We start from the raw sequence: 19,691 nt of genomic DNA, 5'->3' as shown, positions 1-19,691 counted from the left end.
GGATTACACTTTCCCTTTTAAAATTCGGAATAGAGTAGTTGCTTTGGAAGACGATAATCAGGCATACAAACCACATGACGAGTCCAACAAAGTTGATGTTGAAGAATCATTGCTTCAACACTGGTGATCTTTGCTTCTTCTTCACTCACAAGGGTCATAGGAACGTGCAGGCCCATTCTCCACGACTAGGTGATGATCCAGCGAGTGGGCACAGAATCATATGGCTCGAAGGAGCCACCAGGGGTCATTGATAGTCCAACCTGTGTCCTTGTAGGAATTGCAACTAAAGCAGGCGGTCCCAATCCTTGGCATGTCCAGGTAGGTCTGGGAATGTCCTGCCTGAAATCCTGTGTCGGTGTGAAGACCCTGGTTTCCAAAGGTTTGAGGAGGAGCCGTGGCTCAGGGCGAGAACATCTGCTCTGTGTTCAGAAGGGCCCAAGTTCGGGGCTGGGATCGAATCCTGCCAGAAATCCCAGAAGAACGCACGGAAACGCCGTTTACCTTTCCGCCAGAGCGGTACCTACTTATCTACTTGCACTTTGACGTGCTTTCAAACTGCTAGATTGGCAGGAGCAGGGACCGAGCAACGGGAGCTCACCCCGCCGCAGGGATTCGAACCGCCGACCTTCTGATCGGCAAGTCCTAGGCTCTGTGGTTTAACCCACAGCGCCACCTGTGCCTTACTTATGATTAATTCAGTCCTCACGGTCAGAGGCAAAGTCCTCACGGTCAGGGATGTTGTTCACTCTGGCTCCTCGCCCTTCCCTCTCTCCCAACAGAATCTGAACCTACGGAGGCCCCCTGTGGTCAAATGCCTCTGCGTCTGTTGCTCCTGCAACCTTAATGAACGTCGTGTTCTATGGGACAGCGGATCATCTATGCCAGACACATCCAACTCCAGAGAGACTGCAATCCACTATAAAAAAACTGGCAGTGATCTACCCATTGAATTAACCAAAGTTGTTGAGCTTTTCTGGGGAGGAAGACCCAAAGTGGTTGAGCTTTTCAATTTTTGTCTTTTGGGGGACAATCAATCAAGGGACACCCCAAGATTGACTGGTAGATCACGATCAACCTGTTGGACATCCCTGATCTGATGCTGTCTAATGAAGTGTCTGTTAGAATTCCTGCTCCCTGGTTGCAGTCATGGGATTGTTGTCTATCACATGACGGTGTATGTTTTGACTCCACAGAGTGGGAAGTGACAGAGACAGGATGTTTGTGTTCCTGTGTTCCGTGAAGTGGGACTATTGTCCTTTGTTCTCTCTCTTTGCTGCCTGATGCTAGAGAGAGAGGGAGCCATGTTGCAGTGCTCCGTGTCTGTTTATATGTAAATAAAGTAGATTAGCCAAAATGCTGAGTTGCTGAGGTCTGTTACGCAAACTGTGAACACTCTGTGGATCCCTAAGTGTGCCGATGTCTGTTGGCATCGGTCGCTGTGATGTCCGGGCTGAAGAAAGCTTTTGAAGTTCCTGAACCATCAACCAGGAGGGAGAGAACATGCCAGTTAGGCATGTCTCTCTGCCAGGGTCCTACTCGAGTGTAGGACGAGCTCCTGACAGTGTCTGCTGGCTGCTCTGTCCCCCACCGCCCCGGCTTCTCCTAACACCTCGTAACCTGGCTGCTCGCCTGTATCTGACTTGTTCTCTCCTTCATAAAGGTAAAGGGACCCCTGACCATTAGGTCCAGTCGTGGACGACTCTGGGGTTGCGGCACTCATCTCGCTTTTTTGGCCGAGGGAGCCAGCGTACAGCTTCCGGGTCATGTGGCCAGCATGACTAAGCCACTTCTGGCGAACCAGAGCAGCGCACGGAAACACCGTTTGCCTTCCCGCCAGAGTGGTACTTATTTATCTACTTGCACTTCATGCTTTCGAACTGCTAGGTGGGCAGGAGCTGGGACCGAGCAACGGGAGCTCACCCCGTCGCAGGGATTCAAACCGCTGAATTTCTGATCGGCAAGCCCTAGGCTCTGTGGTTTAACCCACAGCGCCACCCGCGTCCCTATCTCCTTCATAGTTCAGCTGTAATTCTACACAGCCTCCCGCTTCCCTGTCAGCTACAGAAGAAGGGGGAGGCGATCTCCACCATTCCCCTTCCTCTTCATTCCAGTTCCCGATAGTTCTCACCCCCCCAACACACCTCCACCCCATACCTTGGTTCGCCTTCACTCACTCACCTCTGGCGTGATTTCAATCTTCTCGTAGCGCCGTTTGAACGGGAGGGTCAGCACCTCAGCTCTGCGGTAGGACATGGGTGGGGGCAGACAGTCGACCATCAGATCCGTGCGGTGGGCCTGGGTGGGAGGGGGCTGGGTGTACTGCTCCGGACAAACAACGTGGAGAGGCTGCCGGGGGGAGACGGGAGGAAAATAAGGAGTCAAGGGACAGACACACATCCATGCCCTGATCCGTAAGCCCCTGCGGTAGATGCCTTGTTAGAATTTATTACATTTATTTTATACGTTGCCCTTCATCCAAAGATCACAAGGCAGTTTACATGTACCAAAGCAAGAATCTCTTTCTTCTTTAAAAAAATAAATAAATTTATTTATTTGGTTTTTCAAATTGAAATTCTGCAATCATATATTGAACATAGATCATAAAAACAAGATTCCAAGGAATCTCCTGGACTTCCATCCTCTCCTTTGTGGGTCCTATCATTCATCATTTCCTCCTGCATCTTTTAGAACAATCCAAATCTTTTAGATCTCCGTTGTGTCCAGAATTCACTCTTAAACGACAAGTGATATTCCAATCCTAGTGACAATTTAAACTGTTCACAATGGTCTTTAAGGTAAGTTATAAATTTCCCCCATTCCTGCAGGGCGCAGCTTCCATCCTAAGCCTTTGCAGGGATTGCTTTCCTCCTGAGGAGCTGGCGGGCATGCAGGGAAAGGGGAGGCTGCCAGCAAAGCCGCGCAGCCCCCCCACTTGCTGGGGCGCCCCTGAGAGGCCGGCACCCTGGCGTGACGCACCACTAAACCCTATGGGAAAGACGGCTCTGACGATGACGGTCAAATAGGTTCAACAATAGAACCCATTGCCTAGGAAGGGTAAGTGGCCTCTCCTGGGCTGGAGGTCTTCAGGCAAAGGCTGCCACCTGCATCAAATCTGCGGTTGGGCCAGGTGACCTTCCACGCCCTGTTCAACTCTTATGATTCTACAACACACAGCTGCTGTGTTTTGGAAATGGCCAAGTGTTTGGGGCAGGAATGGGGAGCCTGTGGCCTTTGAGATGCTGCCATGTCCCACCATCACTGGCCCTGGAAGGCCCTAGCCTTGGTTTAGTGGGAAAGCCCAGCTTGGCTCTGCAGCGAGGCCTGTTAAGTGGAGAGAGGTCTGCCCTGGTGTACCTGGACTTCTTTGAGTAGTTTGGAGACCTGGATGAAGTTCAGCCTGGTGTCGATGGGGCAGTAAACGCATTTCATAGCCAGCGGCTGGTATGGAGCCAGGGCATCGAGATAGGAGAAGTCGGGCTCTGTAAATGGAAAGAGAGAGAGGGATTCGGACAAAACACACGCAAACCTTGGGGGAGGTCTCCTCCGGTTTGGAGGAAACAACAACCAAACGGAAACAATTTCTACGTAAACCATAAGATCTAACTAAAGATACAACAATAATATCAATAACAGCAACAAGCTCTCTCCATAAACAATACTCCAGCCCAAGAATCTGTAGCTTTTGTAGCTGGAGTCAGTCCGCACTCCACTCTCCCGGCCATGCTCTTACCTGTAAATATAATGGTGTTGAGGCTGGACTTCCCCCACAGCTCCATGAAATGCACCACGTCCCCAAACCGGAGCGAGGGGTGTCCCGTGAAGACCACGCAGGGCTGCTTGAAGTCGTTGCTGAAGTCTCCGTGGATGCTGGGGTAATGCTTGAGCTTGTTGGTCTGAATGAGCTGGAAGGAGAGAAACGAGGCTGTCAGAAACCTCCTTTTCCTTTCCCGCGTTCTTCCTTTATTGACATTCGAGCACCGCTCTCGACACAAGTTATTTATCGCTACCTAGGAATCGGCTCGCGTGCCTCTCTTGCACGCAAACGTGTTCAAAGCGTCCTGGCAAAAACGCGTGCCGATACATCCCTGCAAAAACAGCCGCGCACTAATTCATTCCAAAGCATAAAGCGACGATCCAAACAAGTGATTCGTCTCGATAGCTTTAAAATAGTAGGTATACAATCGATGCTAAAACACTCTTTCAGATTGGAAGGTAAACTCGTGTATTAGAAACCAAGGTTATAGCGATAATCATACAGTGGAACCTCAGTTATCGAACATCTCCATTGACGAACATTTCGGAACCCGAACGCCGAAAATCCGGAAGTAAATGCTTCCATTTTTGAATGTGCCTCAGAAGTCGAACGGCTTCCGCTGTGCGTCTCCCCCCCCCCCCAATTTTCACCACTGAAATTGACATTCTCCCTTTGCGCCTCGGTTGTCAAACGTTTTGGAGGTTGAACGGTCTTCCGGAATGGATTACGTTTGACAACCGAGGTTTCACTGTACAGTCATACCTCAGGATAAATACGCTTCAGGATAAGTATTTTCGGGTTGCGCTCTGCAGCGACCCGGAAGTAACGGAGCGTGTTACTTCCAGGTTTCGCTGCTCGCGCATGCGCAGACGGTCAAAATGACATCACACACATGCACGGAAGCGGTGAAACGCGACCCACACACGCACTGTCACATCTTACGTTCTGTTCAGGATGCGAATGGGGCTCGCAATATACCACTGTATATTGATGGGAATGATAAAACTTTCTGGGTAATTGTGCTGTTCACAGCACAAACAACACCACTGGCTACTAGCCATTGGAGGCCCTCCTCCATGGATTTGTCTAGTCCTCTTTTTAAAGCCATCTAGGTTGGTGGCAGGGAGTTCCACAGTTTAACTTAGCTAACAGTAAGCTGGGTGGACCAATGGTTTGACTCAATACAAGGCAGGATCCCGCGCCCCTGGTATCTGACAGTTATCAGCTGGGTCCTGGGCTCAGTGGAAACCATCTGAGAGGCCTCGTGGAATTGTAGCATTAGAAGGGTCCCTGAAGGCCATGTAGTCTAACCCCCTGCAATGCAGGAATTTTTTTTGCCTGACGTGGGGCTCGAACCCACAACCCCAAGAGTGGGATTCTGATGAGCTATTTGGTGTGCCCTCCTCTTTCTACAAGATGGCTGCTCAGAAACACCCCCCCCCACTCGTTTCCTAGCGATAAATCTAAATGCACACATGCGAGCCACGCTGGGAGTTAATAAGCCCTCCGTCTTGCAAGTGTGCCTGTAATTAAGCATGGAAGAGATTTCTCCTCGGAGCCCGCCGAGGCCAGCTCTTCAAGATCTAAGCGTTACCTCCAGCAATGGGAGTCAGAGGCCCAGCGAAGGACGTGCTAGATGAGGATTATACTTCAAAATGTGGATTTCATGGAGAGCGAGAGAGAAAGAAAGGGGGGGGGGAGAGAGAGAGAGACCCCTGCAAGCAGCTCTTGAAATTTCAGAGACAACCCGAAGGAAGCAGAACCTGCCTCAGAGGTGCTGGCGGGCATTTCCCACAACAAGGAAAGCGGGATTTGTGGGATGCCATAAATGCCGTCAGATTTGCCAATGGATTAGTAAGGGAAGGATGAGATTTCTGAAGCAGGTTTTGATATCTCTTTCTCCACCGAAGGTGGCCTGGGTGAGCCTGCTCAGGGGTTTGACTCGCCTGAAAGGAAGCCTCACCTCAAAACACGCCGAATAAAAGGCACATAATATCAAAAGGGTTATTAAAATCATAGAATTATTGAAAGGGACCCTGAGGGTCATCTAGACCAGGGGTTAGCAAGCTTTTTCAGCAGGGGACCGGTCCACTGTCCCTCAGACCTTGTGGGGGGCCGGACTATATTTTTTTGGAGGGGAATGAACAAATTCCTATGCCCCACGGGTGGCACTGTGGGTTAAACCATTGAGCCTCTTGGGCTTGTCAATCGGAAGGTCGGCGGTTCGAATCCCCATGACGGAAAGATGGAGCATACGCTTCATAGGCATATATTTCTGAAAGTGGACCTAGGCATATATTTCTGAAAGAAGAGAATGGATGTCAAGGGCATCTCTAAGCAGTGCGGTGATTAAACTGGTGGCAATAAAAACAACTTTTGTCCCTGCAGTATTCGGAAGGTCAATGAGCAAGGCTGCAAATCAGAGAAATCTAGGATGCCGTCTTTGGCAAGGCCAAAATACACGGGCAATTCATTTTGTGTGGGTCTGCGTGTGGGTCTGCCCAGAAATTTCAAACCTCCTTTTGAAGATCGATAAGGAAGCAGGTGCTCTGTGGGTTGAATTCATGTCCCTTGCTCCCTCTGGCTGCCCTTAGTGGGAGGGGAAAAGGCCATTTTCCATGCAAGGGTTTTTACTTCTTGAAATCTGGCAAGCCTATATTAGCACTTATGGGTTTGAACATGAGAGGAGGCAGTACTGGCCCTTTCATATCTGGGGACTCAAAATGACCCCCAAATTAGCTACACGTGGAGAACTGCAAAAAGAAAGAAAAAGAAAGAAAATGCAGGGACCGAACCACTGCCCAGTTATGACGTTTCAGCCACATCCCTCTGAGAGGCATCAAATAGCATCATCAGAAAGCGCCACAGAGCTTCTCAGTAACGACAGAGTCCCCTGCAACTGAATGGTGAATCCTTAAAATGCGACAATTGGCAGAGAAATTTTTCTGCATCTGGAGACTCTTAGCTAAACTTTTTTATTCTTTTAAGGGAGGAAGACATTTCTGGAAGTTTATGAAATTCTGAAGAACTACGTATCTTTGCAAAGCAATTTCCCCTAAAATGCGTTTCACTATCATATGCCTTTTTATGCACGCTTTACCCCGGCAGATGCTGGCTGGAGGCGCTGCAAAATTCGGGGAAGTGTGAATTCCGCAAGAGGGCCGAGTTCTGGCCTCGTACTGTTTTGGAAAGCCCTTTACAGTCATACCACGGGTTACAGACACTTCAGGTTGCATTTTTTGGGGTTGTTGTTGTTGTTTAGTCATTTAGTCGTGTCTGACCCTTCGTGGCCCCATGGAGCAGAGCATGCCAGGCACTCCTGTCTTCCACTACCTCCCGCAGTTTGGTCGAACTCATGCTGGTAGCTTCGAGAACACTGTCCCACCATCTCGTCCTCTGTCGTCCCCTTCTCCTTGTGCCCTCCATCTTTCCCAACAGCAGGGTCTTTTCCAGGGAGTCTTCTCTTCTCATGAGGTGGCCAAAGTCTTGGAGCCTCAGCTTCAGGATCTGTCCTTCCAGTGAGCACTCAGGGCTCATTTCCTTCAGAATGGATCGGTTTGATCTTCTTGCAGTCCATGGGACTCTCAAGAGCCTCCTCCAGCACCAGAATTCAAAAGCATCAATTCTTCGGCGATCAGCCTTCTTTATGGTCCAGCTCTCACTTCCATACATCACTACTGGGAAAACCATAGCTTTTACTATACGGACCTTTGTTGGCAAGGTGATGTCTCTGCTTTTTAAGATGCTGTCTAGGTTTGTCACCGCTTTTCTCCCAAGAAGCAGGCGTCTTTTTTGGGTTACGGACTGCTGAAACCCGGAAGTACCGGAACAGGTTACTTCCAGGTTTCAGCGGTTGCGCATGCGCAGCACCGCCGAATAGCAGCCTGCGCATGCGCAGACACACAGCTGCGGGTTGCGAACGTGCATCCTGCACGGATCATGGTCACAACCCGAGCATCCACTGTAAATGCAAACTGGTTGCAATTTCTCCCTCGTTCCTTCCACCCTCCTCCTGTGCGTGAGATGGGATCGGGTGGGCAGGGCAAATCTCTTACCTCCGCATGAGGGAAGGGTGGTTCTGGCAGGTACACCTTCGTCTGCTTATTGTGACACAGCCTGAAAGGCGGAGGGAGAGAGAGAAAGAGAAAAACAGAGAGAAAAACAAGCCAGATTTACAAACCCATCCTAAAACCCATTGCAGTTCAGCACTGCCACCTAGTGCTCAAATCTCCCAACCAAGCAGAGAAGTTCTGTGCTGGCAGCTGGCAGTATTGTGTAGCCCAGCAGTTCCCAAACTTTTGAGGACCACCCTCCTTTGGTCCCATAAACTCATCCCCAGTTCCCCCTATCCCAGAGGTTTTCAACCTTTTTGAGTCCACGGTTCCCTTGACCAACTGCATTCTTTCTGCGCCCCCCCCCGGGGGCTCAGGAGCCCAGTTATGTCCTCCGCTTGCCTGAAATGGCGCAGTTAACAAATACCCTGAGAGGCAATTCAAAAGAAAAATTTAAGGAAAAGTGGGATAGATATAAAACATATGTTCAAAAATACAGTAAAGTTTCGCTACCTGTGCTAGCATTCGATTGACGTCGGAGTGAGACTGAGTTGAGAAATAAGGCTAAGAGCACATATTGATATTGGAATGTATTAGATAATATGTAACGAAATATACAATAATAAGAGTACATTCATTTGTAAAAAAAGGAATATACAATGGGAAAGACAGGAAGTCTAGCGTGTTGGTATGTACTGTATTTTTCGCTCCATAGGACACACTTTTCCCGTCTTAAAAACTAAGGGGAAAAGTCTGTGTGTCCTATGGAGCGAATGCAGGGGGGGAGGCAGGCAGGAAAAGCCCCCAAGAGCCACACACAAGCTTCGTGCGGCTCTTGTGGGCTTTTCCCCAGGAGGGAGAAGGGACTGACGCGGCCAGTCAGTCCCTTCTCCCTCCTGGGGAAAAGCCTTGCGCAACCTCTCCAGCCGCGGGAGGCTGCGCAAGGCTAAAGAAGCCAACTTTTTAAAAATCTCTCTATATCTACCTCTTTTTCTTTTTTTGTCCTTTCTCCACCCCCTTCTTTTCCTCTGGATCAGTGTTTTTATCTAGATTCACATTTTAGTTTGGAGGGGGGGATATTATAAAAAAGGAAACTTTGCAGCTTTTATTTTAGTATACAATAAAAACAGATTAAACAAAACACAAAAGAAGGAAATAGCATAGAAGAAGAAGAGAAAAGGGAAAGAGGGGGGATACAAAGCCATTTACCAGAGGTAGATCTTAACCCTTGCCTCACCTGGGAGCTTCTCTGGGCAGGAATTCCCTCGGCTTAAGTGGGGTGGGGGAAGAGTGGCAGGTTGGGGGGTACCTACCTAGACACTGAAGCCACATGTCTCTCCGATGAAAACTGGGAGTGGGCATTGTGTGAAGTGGCTGTGGATCTCCTGCCGCAGAATTGTAGGACTGTATAGAGTTGGGAGGGCCACCCAAGGGTCATCTAGCCCAGCCCCCTCACAATGTAGGAATCACAGCTAAAGAACGCCAGGCAGATGGTCCCCCAACTGCTGCATGAAAGCCTCCAGTGGTGGAGACCCCCAACACCTTCCGAGGTCATAGAATTGCAGGGTTGGAAGGGAACCGCAGGAGTCATCTAGTCCAGCCCTGGTGGACAGTGGGCGCGATCCATCCCATTGAACAAGGCTAAAGATGCTGTGCAAGGCTAAAGAGGAAGCCAAGCCAGCAAACTCGCTGCCTTGTCTTTTTCTTTAGCCGTGCTGGAGAGGTTTAGCTCCTGGCTGGAGAGGTTGCACGGCTATGGATCCCACTTGGCTTCTTTGCTCTTTGGGGCTGGGGGGGGGGGAATAATATTTTTTCCCTTGATTTCCCCCTCTAAAAACTAGGTGCGTCCTGTGGTCCGGTGCGTCCAATAGAGCGAAAAATACGGTATATGATTTTGGGGGGAAATGTGTTTTTGTTTTTTCTCTTTCCTTTTTTTTGGTTTCATTTTCTTTCTAGGTATATAAAATTTGTATATAATTTTTGTATACACGTTGGAAATTATATTACAGGAAGTCCTGTAATGTAATATGACAACATTTACCGATGTAATGTAAGAATGTTAACAAATAAATAAAATGCAATTAAAAAAAAAAATTCCCCACTTGCCTGAAGAGCTGGCAGCCTCTTGCCCTTTTTCGAACACCCTCCCTGGTGGAGCGTTCCCTCAGCCTCCTCTCCTCTCTCCTTGCGAGTCCTCTGGGCAGATGCCGCCACTGCCCCTGATCTCTGAGCCACCCGCCACCCCACAGGGGCCTGGGGAAAGGATGCCCCAGACCTTGTGGCCTGACGGAGACTGGCTAACGGTGAAAGTGAGGCCAGCACCCTGCTCACCTTGGGAGGCAGCAGAGGCAGCAGCAGGCGCTGTCGGGCCTGACTTGGTGGAAATTCAGGCACTCAGCTCCCAGGCAGCCCTTGCACAGGGCAAGCACGAAGAAGGGTCAGCGTGGTGCCCTCCTGTCTGCCCAGCCTCCCACTTGTCCATCCATTCCCCAAAACAAGGGCAGGTGGACTGGCTGGGTTCCCTCGCCCGCTTGCTTGCCTACTCCGAGGCTGCCTCTGTTCCTGGCACCCAGCACGCCCTGGCCAGCCCCAGAGGCACCATTCGCCTGAGGAGCTTGGAGCCAGGGCTGCTGCAACAAACAGCTGTGCAAGTCTTTGGGAGGCAGAGACGCGAGAGGTTCAACAGAGGAGGGAGGGAAAGTAAGAGGGACAGAGGCCAGTGTTGCCCAGGGCACCCCTGACCATCCTTCAAGGCACCCCAGGGTGCCACGGCACACTGGTCGAAAACCACTGTCCTATCCCATAAAAAAAGCATTTTTCAGAATACAGTGGTACCTTGGTTCTCAAACGCCTTGGTACTCAAACAACTTGGAACCTAAACACTGTAAACCCGGATGTAAGTGTTCCGGCTTGCAAACATTTTTCCAGAAGCTGAATATGCTCTGTTTTGAGTGTTATGCTTCTGTTTTGAGTGCCACACTTCCATTTTGAGCGTTACGCTGAGGTCTGTCTGTTTTCACTATTTATTTTGCGTTTTTGTGGCTCTTTTTTGTGTGTGTGACTGTGTGGAACCCAGTTCAGCTACTGATTGTGTGACTGCAGTACATTGTTTATTGCTTTCTTTTTATGGATCAATGGTCTCGTTAGACAGCAAAATTCATGTTAAATTGCTGTTTTAGGGGTTGCTTTTAAAAGTCTGGAACAGATTAATCCATTTTGCATTACAGTCATACCTCGGGTTACAGACGCTTCAGGTTGCGTTTTTTCAGGTTACGGACGCGCCGAAACCTGGAAGTACCGGAATGGGTTACTTTCGGGTTTCAGCAATCGCACATGCGCAGAAGCACTAAATCGCCCTTTGAGCATGTGCAGAAGCGCCGAATCGCAACCCGTGCGTGCGCAGACGCGGTGCTGTGGGTTGCGAACGTGCCTCCCACACGGATCACTATGGATCACTGGCGGTTCCCTCACTACGAGAAGCCAAGTTACAGGGAACCAGGCAGAGGGCCTTCTCGGTAGTGGCGCCCACCCTGTGGAACACCCTCCCACCAGATGTCAAAGAGAAAAATAACTACCAAACTTTTAGAAGACATCTGAAGGCAGCCCTGTTTAGGGAAGCTTTTAAAGTTTAATAGGTTATTGTATTTTAGTGTTTTGTTGGAAGCCACCCAGAGTGGCTGGGGAAACCCAGCCAGATGGGTGGGGTATAAATAATAAATTATTATTATTATCACCTTCGCAACCTGAGTGTCCACTGTACTTTCTATGGGAAAGCGCAACTTGGTTTAGGAACGGACTTCTGGAATGGATTAAGTTTGAGAACCAAGGTACCACTGTAGTAGCTTTGCTCTCCCACCCTCTTTCTTCCTGTGTCGGAGGTACCCCTCCACCCAGCCATGGGGTACCTCTTTGCTGCCAATACTTACCACTCGGCAAAGATCTGGGAGAACTCGAGGGAGCTGTTTGCCACTGGCGAGATGAAGTAGAAGGGGACGTTGGAGAGGCCAGCAGAGTCGATGTACTGGTACAGGCACTCGAGAAGGTCGTAGATCACGCCGGACGGGTAGCAGGGGACCAGGACGTTCCCCCCGTTCCGGACGGTCAAAGCTTAACAAAGAGCAAGGACATGTTTTTGAGTTAGTGAATAGGGAAGAGATAATAATAATAATAATAATAATTTTTATTTATACCCCCGCCCTCCCCGGCCAGAGTCGGGCTTAGGGCAGCTAACACCAATAAGATCACATTAAAAACATAATGGGGGGGATGGACAAAAAACAAAAACCAATTTAAAATACAGGTTAAAATGCAATTTAAAATGCAGCCTCATTTAAAAAGTAGCTCATAGATCAAAACCATAAGGGGAGGGAAACAGAAGGGTCAGACTGAGTCCAAACCAAAGGCCAGGCGGAACAGCTCTGTCTTGCAGGCCCTGCGGAAAGATGTCAAGTCCCGCAGGGCCCTGGTCTCTTGTGACAGAGCGTTCCACCAAGACGGGGCCAGTACTGAAAAGGCCCTGGCCCTAGTTGAGACCAATCTAACCACCTTGCGACTTGGGACCTCCAAAATGTTATCATTTGTGGACCTTAATATCCTCCGCAGGGCATACCAGGAGAGGCGGTCCCATAGGTATGTGGACCTGAATAACTATCCAGTTTTCTTTTTTAATGGCACTCAATGGTTCAGAGTACTGGCACCTCTCTCTTTTTTTAACCAAAAAAAGTGTCGTGTACACTGTGCTCGCTGGGGATGATGGGAGTTGTAGTTCAAAACATCTGGAGGGCGCGAGGTTTGTGAAGTCTGCTCTATAATATCCGCTGCCCCATTGTCTATGTTGCCCCCCCGAACAACTCATATCTTATTCCTTAAAAAAGATGGGAAATGATATATAATGAAATGAAGAGGATGTTTAAAATTACCTTTGTAAAAAAAACCCAGAAGCTTTTCTTTTGGGATTTATAGGGACAGAACTACCTAAACTGTACAGAAACCTATTCATGTATGCGACTACAGGGGCAAGAATGTTACCTGCCCCAAAATGGAAAGAAGCAGAAGTCCCACTGAAGGAAGAGTGGATACAAAAACTTATGGAATATGCAGAAATGGCAAAACTTACCGGAATAATAAGAAATCAAGACAACCAATTTTTTAAATAAAAGAATGGAAATGGTTTATTGAATATTTACAGATAATTTTTAAACAGATATAAACATTGGCAGGATGACTGCACTTTTATACGGGCATATATTTAAAGATGATGAATAGATGAGCAAATTAAGTTAATTTGGATATGCAGAAGATATCAAATACAAATTTAAGGAACTGCAGAAAGAGGGGGATGGAAGTCAAGTTTCTAAATGTCAAAATGAATGTAAAATTAGTGAAATGTATAACACTAGTGAAATGTATAAACTTGAAAAGTATAATAAATAAAATATCAAAAAGAGAGGGGAGGGATTTATTGAGATTTTTTAACAATATTTCCAGCCTTGTGACATCTTCCCGTTGGCCTTCATATAAATAAGCCAAACTCCTGCATGAAATGCTTACAGTTGCTGGCAGCATTCAGAGGTGAGTTTAATAAGTAAAACGTATTATATAAATATGCCTGTTGTCTTTGTCCATGGAGTTTTCTTGGCAGGGATACTGGAGTGGCTTGCCGGTTCCTGCTCCAGGTGGATCACGTTTGGTCAAACTCTCCACTATGACCTGTCCATCTTGGGTGGCCCTGCACGGCATAGCTCATAGCTTCTCTGAGTTATTCAAGCTCCTTCACCATGGCAAGGCAGTGATCCATAAAGCTATGGTTTTCCCAGTAGTGATGTATGGAAGGGAGAGCTGGACCATAAAGTAGGCTGATCGCCGAAGAATTGATGCTTTTGAATTCTGGTGCTGGAGGAGACTCTTGAGAGTCCCATGGACTGCAAGAAGATCAAACCTCTCCATTCTGAAGGAAACCAGCCCTGAGTGCTCACTGGAAGGACAGATCCTGAAGCTGATGCTCCAAGACTTTGCCCACCTCATGAGAAGAGAAGACTCCCTGGAAAAGACCCTGATGTTGGGAAAGACGGAGGGCACAAGGAGAAGGGGACGAGAGAGGACAAGATGGTGGGACGGTGTTCTTCAAGCTACCAGCATGAGTTTGACCAAACTGCGGGAGGCAGTGGAAGACAGGAGTGCCTGGCGTGCTCTGGTCCAGGGGGTCACAAAGAGTCAGACATGACTAAACGACTAAACAACTAAACAACAACATCAAATAAATAAATAAATAAATAAATAAGAACATAAGAACATAAGAAAAATAAAACAAGGTTTACACGTCTAGGTGCTTTCAATTGCTCCATTGTCCAAAATTGCTGCCATCACTTAACCGGCCTTTGCAATGGACTGGTTTCCATATTCCCTGCCAGCTTTCAATCTCCTGGTCCTTCCCTACTTTTTTACTAGATCATTTTTAAGATGCAGAGAGACCAGAACTGCACACAGAATTCCAAATGAGAATTCACACGGGCAGAGATCTTCGTTGCTTCATTTACAATTCCTTTTCCTTGCCTTTTTCCTAGAGTTGCCATATTTCAAGAGGTAAAAAGCCGGACACAAAATCCGAGCCCAAATTGCCAGAGCCAGAGTCTGAACCCAGAGTAACCTGAGCACTTTTTTATTTTATTTTTTAAACCCCAACTCCAGGACATTTGCTCTAAAATGTAAAATACACTGGATGGGTATTTAGGACCTGCAAAAGAGGACACGTCCAGGAATTCCCGGTCGTATGGCAGGTTGGCAACCCTGTCTTTCCAAATGCTGCAATCGTCCTTTAAACAAAAAACACCTGCTGCTGTTACACAGGCATTGCACCAATATTTTCAGAGCACCGTCTTCTCTCAAGATCCAGTGGGTGGAAGTTTAATATCCTGTCTACTGTTAGATTAAAGGAGAGATATCTCTGGTTCTCTCGTCCGTTCTTTCCCCATTATTCCTTTTAAACATTTACCACCTCTGCTCCTGAACCCAATAAAAGGTGGGGGGAAACTGCATTTGGGCCTGGGGACAAAAAAATAAATAAATGGATTTAGGTTTATGACATCACTAGAATCACATAATGTAATTCCTCACATCTGAAAAGCTACACGCAGTTTCCATGCAGGAATTGCAGCAATGGTGAAGCAGAGGGCATGTGATACTTTTATGTTTGTCTTGACAATTTCATCCTGTGTGCTGATCACAGAATCTTAGGGGACCCCAAGGGTCATCTAGTCCAACCCCTGCAATGCAGGAATGTCGGCTAAGGCATCCATGACACATGGCCCTCCAACCTCTGCTTAAAAACCTCCAATGAAAAACCTCCGGAGGGAGACCGTTCCACTGTCACACAGCTCTTACTGTCAGAAAGTTTTTCCTGATGTTAAGTCGGAATCTCCTTTCTTGCAACTTGAATCCATTGGTTTGAGTCCTACTCTCCAGAGCAGGAGAAAACAACATGTTCCCTCTTCCATGTGACTGCCTTTAAGATATTTGAAGATGGCTATCTGGTCTGTTCCAATTTGTTGTTGTTGTTTAGTCGTTTAGCCATGTCCGACTCTTCGTGACCCCATGGACCAGAGCACACCAGGCACTCCTGTCTTCCACTGCCTCCTGCAGTTTGGTCAAACTCATGCTGGTAGCTTCCAGAACACTATCCAACCATCTTGTCCTCTGTCATCCCCTTCTCCTTGTGCCCTCCATCTTTCCCAAATCAGGGTCTTTCCCAGGGAGTCTTCTCTTCTCATGAGGTGGCCAAAGTATCGGAGCCTCAGCTTCAGGATCTGTCCTTCCAGTGAGCACTCTGGGCTGATTTCCTTCAGAATGGATCGGTTTGATCTTCTTGCAGTCCATGGGACTCTCAAGAGGCTCCTCCAGCACCAGAATTCAAAAGCATCAATTCTTCGGCGATCAGCCTTCTTTTTGGTCTAGCTCTCACTTCCACACATCACTACTGGGAAAATCATAACTTTAACTATACGGACCTTTGTTGGCAAGGTGATGTCTCTACTTTTTAAGATGCTGTCTAGGTTTGTCATTGCTTTTCTCCCAAGAAGCAGGCATCTTTTAATTTCGTGGCTGCTGTCACCATCTGCCGTGAACATGGAGCCCAAGAAAGTAAAATCTCTCACTGCCTCCATTTCTTCCCCTTCTATTTGCCAGGAGGTGATGGGCCCAGTGGCCATGATCTTCGTTTTTTTGATGTTGAGCTTCAGACCATATTTTGCGCTCTCCTCTTTCACCCTCATTAAAAGGTTCTTTAATTCCTCCTCACTTTCTGCCATCAAGGTTCCAATGTAGTCACATCCTTTTCCTGAAGAGGGCAGAAGAGCTCCAAAATGTGAAAAAAAAATGCAAGTTGGGAGCTTTTACAGCTCTGGCAGCAAAAGTAAGAGAAGCCAGAAACATCTCATGTCAAACCCTTGGGGAAAAAATAAAATTCTGATACTCAGCTGGGCATGGAGGCAGATCCTGAGAACCGTGGAGGAAAAACCGGCAGAAAATGCTCTGTTCTTCTACGGCTCTGTAGCCAAGGTGGTGAGCTGCTGTTGTTCCTGAACTACAATTCCCAGCATCCCTGAACACTGGGTCATGCCAGGTGTGGCTGAAGGGAGTCCAGCAACATCTGGTGGGCACCACATTGTCTAAACCCTGGCTCTGAGGTGTGCGCTTACCAGCAAACGATATAATCCAGACGACAACAGTGCCACTGTCAGAATGCCAACAGACGACTCGAGGAAGTGAGCCAAGTCACATGTTGTTGTTGTTGTTTAGTCGTATAGTCGTGTCCGACTCTTCGTGCCCCCCTGGACCAGAGCATGCCAGGCACTCCTGTCTTCCACTGCCTCCTGCAGTTTGGTCAAACTCATGCTGGAGGCTTCGAGAACACTGTCCCACCATCTCATCCTCCGTCGTCCCCTTCTCCTTGTGCCCTCCATCTTTCCCAACATCAGGGTCTTTTCCAGGGAGTCTTCTCTTCTCATGAGGTGGTCAAAGTACTGGAGCCTCAGCTTCACGATCTGTCCTTCCAGTGAGCACTCAGAGCTGATTTCCTTCAGAAGGGAGAGGTTTGATCTTCTTGCAGTCCATGGGACTATCAAGAGTCTCCTCCAGCACCAGAATTCAAAAGCATCAATTCTTCGGCGATCAGCCTTCTTTATGGTCCAGCTCTCACTTCCATACATCACTACTAGGAAAACCATAGCTTTTACTATACGGACCTTTGTTGGCAAGGTGATGTCTCTACTTTTTAAGATGCTGTCTAGGTTTGTCATTGCTTTTCTCCCAAGAAGCAGGCGTCTTTTAATTTCATGGCTGCTGTCACCATCTGCAGTGATCACGGAGCCCAAGAAAGTAAAGTTATTCAAGCCCCTTCGCCACGGCAAGGCAGTGATCCATGAAGGGAGCCATGTCACGCGGTGTGCATTAAATAGCCAAGGAAGCACAAATTTACCCTCTCAAGGGGTTCCAGGGTCAGAAATGACGTTGCAAGGAATTCAGCACCCAGGAAACTTTATTCTCAGCTTCCCGTCACAGAATCGGAAGGGACCACGAGGGTCATCTAGTCCAATCCCGTCAATGCAGGAATTTCTTGTCCAATGTGGGGCTCAAACTCCCAACCCTCCGACAGTGGGGGGAGAACGTAGCCACGACAGACAGCTAATAGCCACTGGTGGCCTTGCCCTTCCAAGGCACATTTTGAGCAGGATGCTAAGTGATGCTGTTCACACCCACGACATCATACAGCTCAACAATAAATAGCTTTTCCGATGGTGAAAATTAATTTGCTTGTTAATTCTAAATATGTAATAGCAGCTGTTGCTATGTTTCTCTATAAACCAACAGACAGAGAGAGAGAGAGAGAGATTCACTTTGTAGATGTAAATTAAAGGGATATATGGTCACTTTAAGGTCTCGACAGACTAACCAATTCTCTGTGACCAAGTTGCGTTTAATAATTTTCTCCTGACCAATTGGGTCGAAGCGCATCGGGCCTTTGTCAAATTTTGTAGTCATCTATTAGTCATATAAGGATTTTGATCATGCTTTGGCAAGTCTATTTGTTATTATATTGTATTTGTAATCTGATCTATTTTGACTACTGGCCTCTGACAAATTTTGTAGTCATCTATCGGTCGATATGGAGAGTTGGATCAGGCTTTGACCCGAATAGCAAAGTCAATTTGTTATTGTGCCATCTTTGTAATTTCATCTGCTTTGATTACATTTTCATCTTTTGACGCTGGATTAAAATTGTACTTCATCTTCCTATAGTATGTAGAAGCATTTCGCATTGTTTAAGCTTCTGAACCCACTTATGTCTTTTGGGTTTAGTTACATTGGCTGGGGCCAGAACACCCCTTTTTCTGTGCTATGCATTTTATCGTCTTCACCAAAGTCCACAACAATAAGCAGGGAATACAATTATTATATGCCAGTGGTTTTCAACCAGCATGCCATGGCATCCTGGGGTGCCTTGAACGATGGTACAAGGCCTCCATCCCTCTTTCCTTCCTTCCCTCCCTCCTCTGGTGCCCTCTCATGTCTCTGCCTCCCCAAGGCTTGCACAGATTGAGGCTGAATCCTGACAAGACAGAAGTATCGACTTCCGGAGGTGGCGCCAACGGCAATGGCGGATTCCCTCTAATTCGGAGGGAATCTGCTCCACAGAAATTGGGTCTGACACCGCTTCGGCGCAGCGGGGACCCTTTAAATCACAGGCGGGTGAAGCCTGTGACCCTGGGACTCGGCGGGCACTGTTTGCGCCCCCCCAATCTGCAAAGGAACCCGGCAACGGGCTCCGGAACAGAGCGGGGAAGTGGCGCTGTGCTGTGAGTCGTCTGCTTCTTTTGTGGAGTGAAGCCGCGTAGCTGTTGCCGGAGAGCGCTGCCTTTTTTCCTGGACAATTCGGACTTTAAAACAAATACCCGTGAGTACTTAGAATTTGAACAAATGGGACAGTAAATGAAGATTTGTGAAAAGGACAGAATTGGACTATAAAAAAAAGAAAAGAAAAAAATCTATTGAATTCGGTACGGAGCGGGAAGGGCTAAACAGGAAGTCACCCTTCCGTTCTTTTGTAAATAGAACAAAGCAAAGGCAATTTACACTAGAGCTTTGAAAATCGCTTTTAAAAGAGTGGATTCCAACATTCTAAATTGGGAATATTTTTTTTTTGGACTACTTGAAGTAGTAAAAGGAAGTTATTTTCGTCCTGATCCTGGAGCGGGGAAGTCAGGACTGACGTGAATTTATCAAGATAACTGTGTGTGAGAGATAGCTAAAAGAAGAGAATCTTTGTGACTTTACTGTTCCCTTTCGCATTTTAAAGGAATATATATGGACAAAGTATTTCAAGTATTTTGGAAATGTAGCAAAAACAAATATAAGTCTTCCCCCTAGGGGGAGCCTTTGAAACTGTAACTAATTCCAAGGACTTGACAGCTGCTACAAAATAACCGTGGGAAAGCGTGACAATGTTTTCAGAAGTTGTGGTGTGCCTGCTTTATAAAACAAATATTCTACTGGAAAAATTACATGATAAGGTGAACCGGATGGCCAATTCGACTGGAAATCTTAGACAGGCAGTGGAAGGTTTTGACCAGACTGTGGGAATATATGTGGTGTCTATCCAGGACTCAAACCAGGAGTGTGTTTTGACAGAACAGGGGTTTGTGGCATTAAATCAGGAGTGTGTCTTGACAGAACAGTCCCAACAGGAGTTTGATCCTTCGGATTTGATAAAGGAACTTGGAAAAAACCAGATCTGGGAAGGGAAAGTTCGGTGTGGTTTGGAAATGGGGGGCTGGATTGACCCCCCTATGTCGGGATATCTGGACTTTTTAAATACAGTAACAGGCTGCGAT

At 47.5% G+C, this 19,691-nt stretch overlaps 1 protein-coding gene across 1 annotated transcript in view; it reads right to left on the bottom strand.

Annotated features, from left to right (window-relative positions):
- INTS9 (integrator complex subunit 9) overlaps positions 1-19,691 on the bottom strand; it is a 68,745-nt gene that overhangs the window by 8,628 nt on the left and 40,426 nt on the right. The window contains exons 10-14 of the mRNA XM_081001000.1: positions 11,733-11,913; positions 7,810-7,870; positions 3,731-3,902; positions 3,355-3,479; positions 2,179-2,346 (exon numbers count right to left, since the gene is read on the bottom strand). Coding sequence (XP_080857126.1) covers positions 2,179-2,346; positions 3,355-3,479; positions 3,731-3,902; positions 7,810-7,870; positions 11,733-11,913 — 707 coding nt within the window. The remainder of the gene's footprint in view (positions 1-2,178; positions 2,347-3,354; positions 3,480-3,730; positions 3,903-7,809; positions 7,871-11,732; positions 11,914-19,691) is intronic.

Source organism: Podarcis pityusensis (genome assembly GCF_964106645.2).
Source record: "Podarcis pityusensis genome assembly, chromosome: 3".
Taxonomy (NCBI): domain Eukaryota; kingdom Metazoa; phylum Chordata; class Lepidosauria; order Squamata; family Lacertidae; genus Podarcis; species Podarcis pityusensis.
The sequence above is the reverse complement of the archived record's forward strand: the minus strand, read 5'-3'. Positions and strand labels throughout refer to the sequence as shown.